This window comes from Colletotrichum abscissum, assembly GCF_030869225.1.
Source record: "Colletotrichum abscissum strain IMI 504890 chromosome Unknown Scaffold_31.1, whole genome shotgun sequence".
Lineage (NCBI taxonomy): Eukaryota > Fungi > Ascomycota > Sordariomycetes > Glomerellales > Glomerellaceae > Colletotrichum > Colletotrichum abscissum.
In genome coordinates, this window is record NW_026850221.1 from 382,157 (window position 1) to 396,081 (window position 13,925).

A 13,925-nucleotide genomic window follows, 5' to 3' on the forward strand; every position below is an offset into this window, starting at 1 on the left:
GAACAGATCCGGTTGAAGGTAGGTTGGATTTTTTTGACTTTTGCCCTTGCAATACGGATGAGATCGTGGCCGTAAGGGGTATGGTGAGGTGGGATGAGATGTGCGCGGGGGTGGAGGGGTGTGTGCGTTCGTTCGCCCGTGTCTGTGGTCTACCTTAGCAGAGATGGAAAAGATAACCAATGTCTGCTTTTCGAACTTGTGTGCTTGTGTCTCGGACCTTGGAAGGGAGGTTGGGGAAAATCGCGATGAGTTTGTTTCCCTCGCGCAGAAAGCCACACCGCTAGAATTGCAATCACGACCACGATGAGCTTACGCGGTATTGATTGACGGTGAGATTGGAGTCTGGAGAGGAAAGGAGATGAGCCCATGCCGGGAAGCTCAGTTCCGGCCGTTAGTGTCCGCCCCAAGAGACCCAAAAGGGGACCCAAAAGGCGCGCTTTCTTCGGGACTATGTAAGGTAGGTACTCCGTAGGCCCGCCATTGATCAGCCGGGTTGCGCGCATAAGTTGAGTTTATTCTGTTTATCTGAGGAATATTGGGGATGTGTCTGGGTCTATAGTTCTCTATGCAGCCCAGGGTATCACGAACTATTCCAAGATTCACATACTATCAAGGCCTGCGGTTGGCGGGTTACATTAAACACCGTTGAGATGGATGGTCAACATGCTGCGCTTTTTCCGAGGTGGCAGGGTGATGGCGGGCCTTGTCACGCGCAGTCTGCAGCGCTGCTCGGTAAAACCCGCGCTAGGCCGGATCAAGTGGGTCCCGGTTCCAACGTTCTGAGAGGACCCTGATGCCTCCCCATAACGGAAAGTGCCTTACCTAATATTATACGTACTGCTCGGTTCGGGAACGGAGGCAGTTCTCTCCTTTGCTACCAGTACGTATTCTTTAGCTGCAATGACGCCGGCGGCGATGTGAAACTCGGATCTTCACTCAACCTTCAAGACAACCCGCACACGCCGCCGTCGCAGTCGTCCCCTTCTAACAACGGACCAGAGCCCTTCCTGTCTCCGCCGAGTCATGGGTGCCACTTTTGCGCTGTCAACCAACTTCGAACCTTTTGCAAACCAAGGAATGCCAGTGAACCGGCGTGTCAGTGGCCACCATCAAGTGTCACTTTTAGATGCTTCGTACGGATCCTCTCACTTCATCTGATCTAGAAACTCCCAGTGGCATTTGGAGAACGACGAACCCACCAAAGCACCACTACAATGTACAGAGACAACAATCTATACGCCATCGCCGATGATGGCTGAAGATGAGGCTTTCCCAGAACGGGACCGCTGGCTAACTGCGTGGAACGAATCGAACGATCAATAACTTCTACCGTTTCCAGGCTAACGATCATCCGCTGCATATGTCGCGTGGTCAACATTAGGCTGCCCCAACGTCGAGACGGCGCTCCAATCAACTCCATTCCTCCCTCGGCCGGTCCCTCGGCCTTCCGTGTCCGTGGCTGATCACGCTGGTCTTCTTGGGGACGTTGGAGACTTTGGAGCCATTCCCAGCTGCCCGGAACTCCAGCCATCCGAGCTGTGGCTGCAGCCGAGCGCCTGGCTTCTCTCCCTCCCGAACTCCCAAGGCCCGGCACTGGCCCTGTCACCGTGTCACACTCTCTCAGGAGCAGCACTTTGTGTGTGCGCTCTCCACCCCATCCGTCCACCTTTTCATCACTCGGTTCTTCGTTTCCGAGCCATGGTCCATCCCTCGAGAATCCCTCTCGTCCAATCCAAACACACACACACCCAAAACCATGGATACGTCGCTTGCTGGCTCGACTAAACCATGAACACATCTCATCCGTGCGGGGATGCGCCGTCGTCCCAGATGCCTCTTAGGTTGGATGCAGCTCCCTCCCGCCCACACCGTCGTCTATCCAATATCACACTTTCTGCAACCCGCTGCTGCTCTTATCCTAGCGGCTGGCCCCATTCCAGGCAACCTAGACATCTCGGGAGAGCCCTGCCTGTTCAAACTTCTCACTCCGGCTTCTGGACGGATCGTCGTCACATCAGCACGCCCCCACGAACTCCGCCCAGTGCCGCCGGGAAGTCGAATGTCCATCACTGATCGTCGCGGCTCCCGGTCTTGAAAAAGGGCTGCGTGGTATCCGCACCGGTAAACCTTCAAAAGAAGAAAACCTCCGGATCGACCGCCAGGATCAGAGCTCAAAAAGCCACTGATGTTTCACTGGCATTTCTCCTTCCTTTTTGCAGCTCTATACTCTCGGAGCTCTTAAAAGATGGTCACCATCCTCCCTTCCCTCTGGCCTTGCCTAGATCTGAAGAAGATCTCTCTTCCTTCACGCGATAACTTATCTTCTTGGCTTAACATGCCGCTCTCCAACTACCTCGTTCAGGCGTCCATCGCGGTCTTGTTGGTCATCTTTGGGATCCAGATGCAGACAACTGCCGCCCAGGCTACTCCGCTCACTTGCACGAATGTCGACCAGCCGAACCCCATCTTCAGCCAGTACCCGAATAACGCCACCGGTCTCTTGAACGTCACCATGGTCATCATCCCGATCCCCATGATGACTGCGCGCCAAATTATTCCGCAGCAGTATGGCATTCTCGAGGGCGCATACCGGGCTCTCATGCCAAACTTCCCAGCCGACATGTATCCCGTTGTCGTCCAGGCTGGTCACGATCACGATATTCGTTTTCAGGACTTTGGAATTCCCGACTTTAGTGTAAGTCCTACTTGCAGCAGGTTTCCACCTGAAGAAACTTTATTAACATCAGAAAATAGAAATCTGGCTTTGAGTTCCCCTTTCTGGACCTCCTAGGCGACGGCAAATCATCGTTCCGATGGGCTCCCGAGCAACTGATTTCGGCCTCCAACCCCGCTGCCGTCACCGGCTCCCAAGCGTACGGTACCGAAGTCCACGCCGCCACCTTTACCCCTGAATGTAATGCATACTCGGCTACCGCTGGAGGCGGCACTTCATTTAACGGTACCGCCGGTGACAAGTACATGTCCCTCGAGATGAAGAAGTCATCATGTGGTGGCAAGGCCCCGCCTTACACGCTGGCCATGTTCGATACCATCATCAACCAGCCCATCTTCGCCAACGGCTCGACCTGCGATCAGCAGATCCGCCTCTTCAACACCTCCGTCACCACCGGAGCCTTTGAGCCTGTTCCCGTACGCGGGACGCTCAAGTCGAATCTTGGACCGTTCCAAACCGATGCTTCCTTCTCCGACGTGGCTGGCTTTCAGGCCGCTACGCCCTTTATCGAAAATAACTATCTTCCTTGCGAAATGTTTAGAGGATATAACCCTGTTAAGACTACTTGATACCCCCTTTCTCCATTGTGGAGGGAGAACTTTTTTTTTTACAACTTAATTTCTATTTACCCTCTTTTTCGGCGGTGGTTTTTGGCCTTTGGCTTCGGCTGGAGCCGATGGGAGGAGACTTTTACGATCTGAATGACGGCATGACGTACATAGTATCGGATGGATGTGAGAAGAAGACTAATAGAGTCTCTTACCCTTTGTGTCAATATACATAGCGTGAGCCGCATGGCGCCACGATATCTGAACACCTTGTTTCCCTGAGATTTGTTGATGTAGACGGATGAAAGATGTAATTGGTTTGGAACCCCCCTTCTCAGCGTCGCAAAACCGAAACCGAGATCATTGCTCTCCAGCAAGACGAATGGGGTAGGTAGCAGCCAGCGTCTCTGGATGCGATTGCATCCGGCGTTGAGCGTTGTACTCTGCCACCCACCGCTTTTCGGTATCACCTCCGAATTACGGCTGCGCTGGGAGTTTTTGTTGCCGATGGAGGGAGAACGTTGACTGTTTTCGGCTTGCAGCTATTGAAGCCACGCCCGGCAGATGCCTCCCCAATTGCCTGTCATGGACGCTTCCGTATGTATCCACTTTTCTCCCGCCTCCGTCCCCGGGTGAGATTCTCCACTTTCAGGAGAGTCGTGGCAGAACCAAGGCTGAGGCGTCCCGCACTAGCTATATGGCTGATATGGAAGTCATAAATGATGGTGACAATCGAGTAGCCGGGCCAAATGAGGAAGAGACAAAAGTAGATCTTGGGGTTGTCCAGCCTGCAAGTAAGTAACGAGACGGGCAGCGATGTTTATTGCAGCGCGGGAAGTCTGGTGAGAAATTTGACATTGTCGCCGGATTTGCTCTGGAGTCGAACTCAAGACGTGTATTATGGTTGACGCGAAGAACTTGATGAAGTGACCAGGGGCAGAAGGGCGTTATGGCACGTAGATTCTCCAACATGTGAATGATCGGCCTTCTCCGCGATGGCAGAACTCACCAGAAAGCGCGGAGACCGGAGAGTGAGGATGGGGGGTTACATCTGCTTTTGATTCACTTGTAAGGACGGGGAGTGAAGTAGGTAGACACTGCACAATGTTGTTCTCGTTGCAGGTATTCGTGCCGTTTGGCATCAAAACTCACAGTAATGACTTGTTTTCTTCGACTTTGACTCTTTGCGATGGGTTCAGAATGCAGTGCAGACCGCGTTGCAGACTTGTGGGTTGCATAGTACAGCCCATAGCCTGGTTTGGCCCTCTACGAATTCTCGCTGCTTACGTTTGACTCTTTTTTGGAGTGTGCCACGTCTTTGAACTGTCTTGAGCCTCTTAGCATGGGTCAAAATCGCAGTGAAGATTTGCCTCCCAAGTGTGGGCCCTTGGCGGACTCGAGATGCGAAATGCAGCAAGGAAGTTGAAGAACCAGCTTACGCGAATCTAAAGGGACATGGCTAAGCAGAGCGTCGCTTCGGCTTGCGTCTCGACATGATGTGCGGCTTGGCAACAAGCTTGATCATACTCGGTGTAGATCACTTCCGGGAAGCACTACGAATTTACAACATCACAAAATTAGATATGCTAAACCAAATCTCACATAAGCAGCTGTCACTTAAACCATTGCTTTCCTAAACATGAGATAGGTTCATGCAACAATGAGGTATCGGGGCGGGAAGACGGAAAGTAGACGCAGAGGAAGAGGCTAATTCAAGCGGCTGAGAGAATCCATTAATGAATTGGGTTTACATTGCATCACCCACCTCAGAGAATGCAATACAGCAGCAGAAAGCGAAGCAACTTTCGTCCTACCTACAAGCAAGGAAAAAGGCCAGAGAACCAAGGGGAGGGATAAGACGGCAACTAGAGACGAAGGATCGACGAATGGCGCGCCTCAGAATGTGACTTTGGACGGAATTCAAAACACGACTGGAAACACTGCAGGGCCTCCGTCCGGGGAGGGGGACTCGAATAATGTGTGAACTACGGGGGCCGCCTGGCGGCTTTAGGATCGCTGAAACAGGCGTTGTCCTGCTTAGTCACACGCTATTCTCACTATTACTGACTCTGTTGTGCTGAAAAAGATGCACTAACGATTAACAATTGGGACTGGAAAGAGAGTCTGGGGCTTGACGGCTTGTTGGGGGGAACATCGACGACCCCTGTCCTGAAACTTCAGCCTCAGACTCTGGTGGTATCTGGACATGAGACGACGGGGAACCGAAAACAGGACGGCGTAACGAACCGAGGGCGGTTATTGTAGGCGAGGATGAAGGAGAAACAGGGGAAATGGATGGGGGCAAGATTGAACAAAAGAACGATATGGCCCGTATGGAAGAGCCTTCGCACCTCTTTTTGGTTTTTGCCTCCTCTTCTTACGTCTTCTTCTCTCCTTGGCGCTGGCGCATTGTCTCTAGCATCCAGTGCTTTTTTGCAGGAACTTCAGTCTTTCTAATTCGATTCGATAATTCTCTCTTTCATTGACTTGCTTGCCGCCGGTTGATCCGCTTTGTCTATTTCACTACACATAAAAAAGACACTCATTCGAGAAAACAAAGACAACTCGCCCAAGATGGACATGTCGGACGCAAAGTACGCCAACATCAAGTTCGAGGACCACGATGACCGGAGCAGCACCGAGGTCGAGGAGTCGCTCCTCGGCACCGACGACAAGGCGTGCCGCCGCTGCATGGCCAAGGACTACCACGACCAGCCGGCGAGGAGGAAGAACAGGTGCCTGGCGATGCTCAACTCGTCGCGGTGGTTTGTCGACACGATACTGCTGGTTGTGATCCTGGGCCTGCTGGTGAGGGAGCAGATGCAGAAGCCGCCGGTGAATACGTGGGACTTTGGCGGGGACTTAACTGGTGTTAGCGGGCATTGTGAGTTTATTCCTTTTCGTCGCGAAGATAGTGAGACGACGAGAATGAGGAAATCCGGGTTGCTGACTTGATGAATGTGTAGTCTCCCAGCAGATCAAGACGTTCACGCCGGATTACGAGGGCAAGTACGCGCCCAACGACACGTCAAAATTCTTCACGGATGAGACGTTGAACAACTGGAACGAGTTGATGCCTTGTAAGTAACTCAGTCTTTACAACAGTAAGAGGGTTGTAATTCGCTGACATGAACACAACAGATGGCATGGGCTTCCAGTGGGTGAATGACACGCACAAGTACCACGACCTGCCGACCCCCATCGTCTGGCCCGAGAAGACCGTCTTCACCACCTCCATCACCCACCAGCTGCACTGCTTGGTACGCTCTCTCATTTAGACCTGCCCTCTTCTTGTAAATGTCTACTAACATTCCATCCAGTTCGCTGTCGTCCAGACTTACTCTGGTATCAAGTCCGGCCACGAGATTCCCGACGACCATCACTGGCACATGATTCACTGCTTCTCCTACCTTAGACAGACCATCATGTGCAGCGCCGACATGGCTCTTGAGGGTCTCGAGACGACCTTCCCGGATCACAATGGTGGTTCCGACGGTTGGGACTCGAAGCATGGTAAGTCACCGCACATCATAATTGAGATCAAGCAGAGCAGTCGAAAGCTAACAACACGCTCCAGTGTGCAAGGATTACAACCAGGTCAAGAACTACTTGGAGAGCGTCAGGGCGTACGACGACAGAGAGATCTTTTAAAAAGCAGAACAATTAGCACCGGCATCATAGGCATTTCATTTCAAAAACCTACACATTTTTCACTCAGACTGGATTTTATCAAGCATACCAAAACATGAAGTGAAGTTTCTCATATGCCCATTCACAGACTCTCGCACTGAACTAGGTAGCCTCCTCATATTCGACACGATGAACGGCTCTCCCTAAAACCTCCTTCACAGCTGGCTGCAGGTTGGGGAGCTTGCTCCAAGGCTGCCGCATAAACTGCGAAACATGGGATTCCTCCAGCACCTCAGCCGGCGTCATCAGTTCCCACTCCGGCAGCTCAACCTCGGGCAGCGGCACACAGATACCGCATCCACCGGACCCCCAGCGACAATAGCAGTCATTCCCATCCACGCGGCCGGGGTCGCCGTACCCTTCCCACACCTCCCGGTCCATCATCCGGCCCGTCCAGACCTGCCGCTCAAACTCGCGACTGGAACGCCAGACCTGCGCCCACTTCACGTCGTCCATGCGGAAGACGTTGTTGATATTGGTCGAAAAGAATGACATCTGCCAGTGTAGGTCATTCCAGACTTTGGCTGGGAGGCGGTCGTCGTCCCACTTCCACTTCCACCAGCCGCCTTGTGACTCCGGGTGTGAGGGCAAACGCCATCCGACGCAGTCGTTCTCGATGAACTCGTACGTATTGGACACGCAGGCCATGGAGGCGGCGCGGACGGACATCTCGGGGAGTAGACGGGGCCGCGGTCCCAGGACCGGGTTGCCGTCTCTGTCGTACACGACGTTGGGGTTACTGCACCAGGCACGCATCTCGCCAGACAGAAACGACGGACACCTCGAGGCCCTGACGCGGGCGACGGCCCAGTACGCCGACTTGAGGAAGCGGGCCTGCGTGTGCGACTCCATAGCCAAGAACTCCCCCATGAACGATAAGGGCAGGCTGCACATGACGGTCAAGAACCGTGACATTGCATGCATGGGCTGCGCTTCTGCCGCGGGCTTCCGCTTCGAGGGATCCTCCCTCTCACGCTTGTTCCGCGGTGCGAAGCGGATGCGTTCAGAACGATATATCGTGGCATGCCACGCGTCGAACTCGGCGCGCGCGAGGGGCGCGGGGAGACACTCATCCATCTGCCTGCCCAGGTCAGCGCGGTCATCGAGAAGCTGCGCACGGAGGGTAAAGAAGTCGTTTGAGTGCGGGATGTCCCACGCGGGGAGGAATGGTTGGCGAAGATCGTAGGGGTTCCATTCCCACTGGAGGCCGACGGCGTCGCCGTTCCAGACGGTCTCTTGGTGCCTCTTCCTACACGCCGCTTCGGCGCGGCGGACCTCATCCGTCTCGAGGTACTGTTCGATGGTATCGCTAAAGGCTCGGAGGAGATCGCTCACGGGGATGGCGTACTCATTCAGCGTGGCTTTGAAGGCGCAAACGACCTCGACGAACTCGTCCTTGCTGTCCCAGCGCATGAAGATTTCCTCGGCGCGCGCGAGACGGGCTTCGTAGGTTTCGCCCGCGGGGCCGCGGACCACGCCTTCCACCATCGTATCGTTGCGTGATTGCCATTCTGCGCCGCGGGGGTAAAAGGGCTGTTGGTAGTACGCTCGCCGGATGAACTCGAGCCGGAAGAAGGCGCGCTGGAGCTTTGCGCGGTTCGTCTTGGTCATCAGGACGCCCTCCGATACGGGCGCTCGTTCCTCGTCGTGGGCCGTGTGCCGTTCAAAGGCGTAGATCAGGTTGTTGGGGTTTTCGGTGCCGTCATCCCTGCACAGGGCGGAGAATTTGGGCTTGAGCGTCGTGATGTCGGGGCCCCATCGCTCGTCGGGGAGTTCGTCGGGGCGGCGGTCCTGCCAGCTTTCTTCCCACTCTTCAAAGGAGGCGTAGACCTTTTGAGCCTGTGAGACCCTGTCTAGGAGCTGGTCCGTGATCTTGACGAGCTGGCAGAGGCCGGTTAGGTCCCATTGTCCGCGTTGTGTACACGGAGACTTACTCATTTGGGGGCCGGCGCTTGCGAATGCTCGAAGATAATAGGAGATGGTCAGTCTGGCTCTGCCAGAGATAGATCCTACAACACCTTCCGGGGGCGGAGGCCAGTCCGCCACGGTGCCGTTGGCGTAGTCTTCGTCAAAGGCGCTTCTGGCCGTCTTGCCCGGATGTTTCAGGCGGCGATCGACGCAGCAGATGGCATCGGACCAGGCTTCTGGGGCAATGTGTTTCCGAAGAATCTGTACCATGTTGTCTTTGAAGACCTTGCGGAGTGTAGGGTTCTCTTCGCAGAGGTCCTCGACGTCTTGTATAGACTTTTGCGCTAGCAGCTCTTCGAGTAGGACTTCGACATTTGTCGGAGGGAGTGGCGGTAGCGGCCGAGGGAATTGTGGCAGAGTGTCCCAGAGGGGGATCGCGTGGTTAGAGACGGCGTTCCTGAACGGTCCGAATAAGATGTCTGCTGGCCTTTGGAAGAAGGAGTGTCTTTGGACCTGGAGCTCACTGGGTGTTTCCTCCGCAGGGCGGCCTTCCTCGATATGATGATCGTAATTGATAGGCTGGTCCTCCTCGGCGGAATGATGTTCGTCGATGGAGTGGTTCTCACTGGATGACTGATCTTCACTGCCGGTGTACTCACTAAAGGAGTTATGCTCGTCATGAGAGTGATCTTCGCTTGAGCTATCCATGATGATTCTTTTACAGTTCAGTGTCTACTTTTTGATTCTGATAGGTATTGCTACAGAGTAAGACACGTTGGATTCGACGTTGACTGAAGATATAGCCGGTAGCCTGAATGGATGCCAACACAAGGCATTGTCGACACCAATTTCTGTCCTTGTACTGTTTGTTTGCGTGTCTTTGTCTGGAAAGTCCTCAGTGGTCAAAGAGAGATTATTCTATTGCACCCATGCCTCAGAAAGAAGAACGATGTCAAGTGGCCGCGCGGACCAAGTGTTTTGTTGGCATGCTGTTGGTATGAGAAGGGCGACGCATCACTGTCAGAACAATGCCTTGTTCAATCAGCATGAAACTTGAGTCTTGTCGGGACTCAACCTCTAGCTCTGTCTGGGATCATTGCTCATGATGAAAAGACTCTTTCTCACAAAGGCAGTCGAGCATGGTGACGCTCAGCCTTTGTCTGGTCTAGGTATGGCCCGAAACTTGCCCAAAGAAGGCTCATTTCGTGACCCTCGGGGATGAGACGTCACTTGGACGGAATGATGAAAGTCCTTCATCTTGATGTTTTTGGCCTCATTGACTACAAAGTATGAGACATATCGTTGCTAGAAGAAATGATCCCCTGTAATCAAAATCAAAATGATCTCTATTATGTATTAAGTTAAAGTAGTGTTTCTAATTTTTTTTCTTTTTGCTCTGATGAAGAACCACGCGTGGCTTCACATATGTCAGAGCCAAGTGCAGAGTGAGTTGCGTCAACTCCTTACTCCCAAGTAATGTCATCCAACGACTCATCAAAGACGTCGTAGTTGACATCATCCTGGTAAGCAAGCAGCTCATCAGAAGGCAACAACAAGTCTCCATCGGCGTCAAAGAGCGTGTCATCGAAATCGACGTCGAGCGGGTCGCTGTCGTAAGCGTCCGAGACATCGTCGCCGTAGTCGGCCCACTGGCCGAGCTCACGGTTGGTAATGCCGAGGAAGAGGAGGTAGCACTCGTCAACCTCGCCGTTGGTGACGGTGTAGGTGAGGTCCGGGGACTTGAGCATCTCGAGGCCGGCATCGACGTCTTCGCCGACGAGATAGATCTTGGCCGTCTGGTCGCCCTTGTAGGTGCAGACGGCGGGGAAGAAGATGTTGTCTTCGGGATCGATGGCGGCAAGGATGCTGGCGGTGCTGTCATTGTCGTCGTAGTAGAAGGGGGTGAGTGCGCTAGTGTACGCGTTAGAACTTGGAGGATTGAAACTCCCGACTCAAGGAAACTTACACATAGACTGAGGTTCCGGGAAGATTGGCCTCATCTCCGGAGCGGAGACGGCTGACGCCGAGCTTGTCCATGGTGTTGTTGTAGTAGTGCAGCACCTCGCCAGTCGGCGTGGAGAGAGCGGCCTCTCCGTAGCCGGCCCAGAGGGTGTTGCAGGTGATGTAGTAGGGGAGCTCGTTCTGGGTCGTGTTCTTCTGGAGGTAGACGTTGCCGTCGCTGCAGGCGGCGAGAACGTAGCTGTTGTCGCTCTCGAGGGCGAGGGTGCTGAACCAGTATCCGTCAAAGGCCGCCTCATCGAGGTCGTAGGGAATGGCGGCGAGGTCGGTGCCGTTGAAGCCGAGGTACTCAATCTCCTCCACGACGTACTTGGTCAGGTCGGCAAGCTGGGTCGAGTTGGTGGTGGAGTTCGTGGGGACGGAGACGTTATTTGCGTCGCGACGGTACTCATATCTGTTGTAGGGAGTGGAAGGCAGGGAGCGCTTGTCATCGTGGAGGCCGAGCTTGCCCTTGCTTGTACCATCCGTCTTGTTGCTGTTCAATTGTTAGCATGGCACTTGCTCTAGGTGTCTCAAGGATTATGATGAACATCTTCACTTACCCAATGCAGTACGACGCAATGATGTAGTCCTTGGTCTCGTGGACGGGCCAGTCCTTGTCGAGGAGCCCGAAGCCCTTGAATTTGCCCGTGACATCATTGCGAACACTGAGTGTAGTGCTGATGCCACTGCAGTTGTTGAGTGGCTTCAGTCCAGCCTCAATACCGTCGGTGCCGTTATTCCACTTGGCTTGGACAGCAATGGCTGCAGCGGCCTTGATGGATGGCATGGTCTCGATACCAATGGAGCCCTTGCACCTGGTGCATCCGCTGAAGGTGGTGACGCCAAATTCGAGGCCGACGGGGATGCCGAACTGGGCGGCGATCTCAACCTGGCCCTCGGCCTCGAAGCTGGGCTTAAACTCGGGCTTAAAGCCAATGGACTTGGAGCCGCCCTTCTTCCAGTCGTAGACAAACTTCGCTTTGGCGATGCTGACGTCGGCGCGAGCAACGGCGGTGCCGGTCATGTTGAGACTGAACTTGACCTCGGTACCGATGGAAAGCATGGGGCCGACAGTGACGAAGCCGAGGGTGAAGGGCGAGAGGGGGATGTCGTACAGGTTGTTGCGGAACTTGTGCTCCTGGTAGTACTGAGCGTAGATACCGATGCCGAGACCGACTGAGATATCGATGTCGCTCTCGATGTAGCCATCGGTGATACCCTTGATGTTCTCGATGGTGATGTTGCCCTTCGTCTTGAGGGATCCAGAGAGGCCGCACTTGACACAGTAGAGGTTGATGAAGTTACCCTTGGTGACTGTAGTCTGCTTCTTGGATCCCTTGGGACGCAGGTCCTTGGGCGAGGGAATGGTGCCAAACGACTTGAGCAGGAGAGCGTCGTCACCCCAAGGGGTCTTGACGGCCTTGGCCTCGCTGTCCTTGTCCTTATCCTGCTTCTTAGGCTTGCACGCGTTCTTGAGCTTCTCCTTCTTGTCCTTGTCGTTCTCGGCCTCCTTGCACTCCTTGGCAGGCCAGGGGAGGAGGAGCTTGTCAAAGTCCTTCTCGAAGCGGTTGGGCTTGCCCGTGAGGATGTTGCCACCAACCTCGACAACGGTCTTAGCGACCTCGACGACCTTGGCGCCAATTTTGACAACCTTTTCGCCCGTCTTGACGACGTTGTTCTTGGCGGCCTTGGCTCCGGTCTCGATCTTGTTGCCGAGATTGACGACGCCGCTCTTAATCGCCGGGCCGATCTTCTTGAAGCCGTTACCGATGTCCTTGAAAACGGTAATACGTCTGGTGAGGGTCGAGTCGGTCAGCTCGCCATCGATGTCAACCTCGGAAAGGGTCTCGTTGAAGCTGAAGACATCAGACTCGAAGTAGCCGAGCTCTGTGTCGAGGTCATCGTCGAAGTAGGGTCCCAAGCACGCCGTTGGGAGGCCGTACTTCTCATCCACGGGAGCTACACAAGCAGCCGTCATGGTAGGAGCAACGGAGTACGCCGGAGTCACGTCAGGCTCAGTTGCGGTGGGTTCAGCGGTAGCTGCAGGGTTGCCGTAGTTGACGTTCTGGCTGCCATAGTTTCCCCACACAACATTGATATCCTTGGTGACATCACCAATGTCCTTAGCCTGTCCTGCAGCAGTGGCGGAGAGGGAGTTGCGGTCAAAGGTAACAGAGTTGGCCTGGAAGTAGCATCTCTGGCCCAGATCGTAGTCACCGCACTCAGGCGTGTAAGTGACGAAGATGATGTTGTCTGCCTTCCAGTTGGACGCGCTGTGGTCAAAAGCATTCTTGTCACCAAAGGTCATGACCAAGTTGCCTTGGCCCGAGAGCTTGACGTCGGTGACGAGACCAGAGTGGTCGAGAACGATGGACGGAGCAGTCCACTTGGGGGTAGCAACAGCATAGATGCCACCTCCATTCGAGCCGGCATCTTGCGCGTAGTGGATCGGAGCACCAGCGCCGCTAGGCTGAGGAGTGAGGTTGTTGACATCGTTGAGATCGTGGTTGTCTGGGATGGCAGGCTTTAAAGTCGCGATGGGGCCGAGCTTCGAGGTCGGAAACTCGTACTCCGTGCTGGAGGAAGCGGCCGTTGCGGCAACAACATCACCAGAGGCAGATGCCGTGCCGGTGGCCAACGTGAGTGTGCGGGTTGAGTTGGCCGGAGGGTGGAAAGTCAAACCGGTGCTGAGGGGCACAGACACAGATGCAGTCCGGGTAAGGGAGTTGCCAGACTGGCCCGAGACAAAAGTCTCGTTCCTTCGGTTGAGATAATTGCGCTGGCCTGGGTGTGCGAGGGCACCGGATAACCCAAGCAGGGGAAGGGTAAGAGACCACTTCATGATGAAACGAGTGTGAGGGATGATTTATATCAAAAGTCTGTAGTGATAAAAATAATCCTGAAAGAGGAACGAGTGTGGTCAGCTAGGTATAGCTGGTGATAATCCAAAGTGATAAGAGACAGAAACAGAAGCAACTCAAGCCATGAAAGAGTGAATGGCAGAGAGGAGTTGGTTGAAGGACAAGAGTCGAATCCGGAAGCTG

General features: G+C 54.2%; 6 protein-coding genes across 6 annotated transcripts; 4 read left to right on the plus strand and 2 right to left on the minus strand.

The window, feature by feature from the left end:
• Positions 1-2,335: 2,335 nt before the first annotated feature.
• CABS01_11444 (uncharacterized protein) lies at positions 2,336-3,303 on the plus strand (the record flags this gene model as incomplete). Its single annotated transcript, XM_060544799.1, has 2 exons — positions 2,336-2,695; positions 2,755-3,303. 2 exons carry the CDS (start codon positions 2,336-2,338, stop codon positions 3,301-3,303), a joined length of 909 nt encoding a protein of 302 aa, XP_060397621.1.
• A 1,715-nt stretch (positions 3,304-5,018) lies between these two features.
• On the plus strand, positions 5,019-5,189 carry CABS01_11445 (uncharacterized protein; the record flags this gene model as incomplete). The annotated part of the gene is made up of 1 exon (XM_060544800.1): positions 5,019-5,189. The coding sequence occupies one exon, from the start codon at positions 5,019-5,021 to the stop codon at positions 5,187-5,189; it is 171 nt and encodes a 56-aa protein (XP_060397622.1).
• Positions 5,190-5,856: 667 nt separating this feature from the next.
• On the plus strand, positions 5,857-6,933 carry CABS01_11446 (uncharacterized protein; the record flags this gene model as incomplete). The annotated part of the gene is made up of 5 exons (XM_060544801.1): positions 5,857-6,166; positions 6,249-6,362; positions 6,424-6,542; positions 6,603-6,795; positions 6,860-6,933. 5 exons carry the CDS (start codon positions 5,857-5,859, stop codon positions 6,931-6,933), a joined length of 810 nt encoding a protein of 269 aa, XP_060397623.1.
• A 141-nt stretch (positions 6,934-7,074) lies between these two features.
• Positions 7,075-9,588, minus strand: CABS01_11447 (uncharacterized protein; the record flags this gene model as incomplete). Its single annotated transcript, XM_060544802.1, has 1 exon — positions 7,075-9,588. One exon carries the CDS (start codon positions 9,586-9,588, stop codon positions 7,075-7,077), a length of 2,514 nt encoding a protein of 837 aa, XP_060397624.1.
• A 111-nt stretch (positions 9,589-9,699) lies between these two features.
• On the plus strand, positions 9,700-9,930 carry CABS01_11448 (uncharacterized protein; the record flags this gene model as incomplete). Its single annotated transcript, XM_060544803.1, has 1 exon — positions 9,700-9,930. The coding sequence occupies one exon, from the start codon at positions 9,700-9,702 to the stop codon at positions 9,928-9,930; it is 231 nt and encodes a 76-aa protein (XP_060397625.1).
• Positions 9,931-10,343: 413 nt separating this feature from the next.
• Positions 10,344-13,723, minus strand: CABS01_11449 (uncharacterized protein; the record flags this gene model as incomplete). Its single annotated transcript, XM_060544804.1, has 3 exons — positions 10,344-10,791; positions 10,847-11,374; positions 11,442-13,723. The coding sequence occupies 3 exons, from the start codon at positions 13,721-13,723 to the stop codon at positions 10,344-10,346; spliced, it is 3,258 nt and encodes a 1,085-aa protein (XP_060397626.1).
• Between the last annotated feature and the right edge of the window lie 202 nt (positions 13,724-13,925).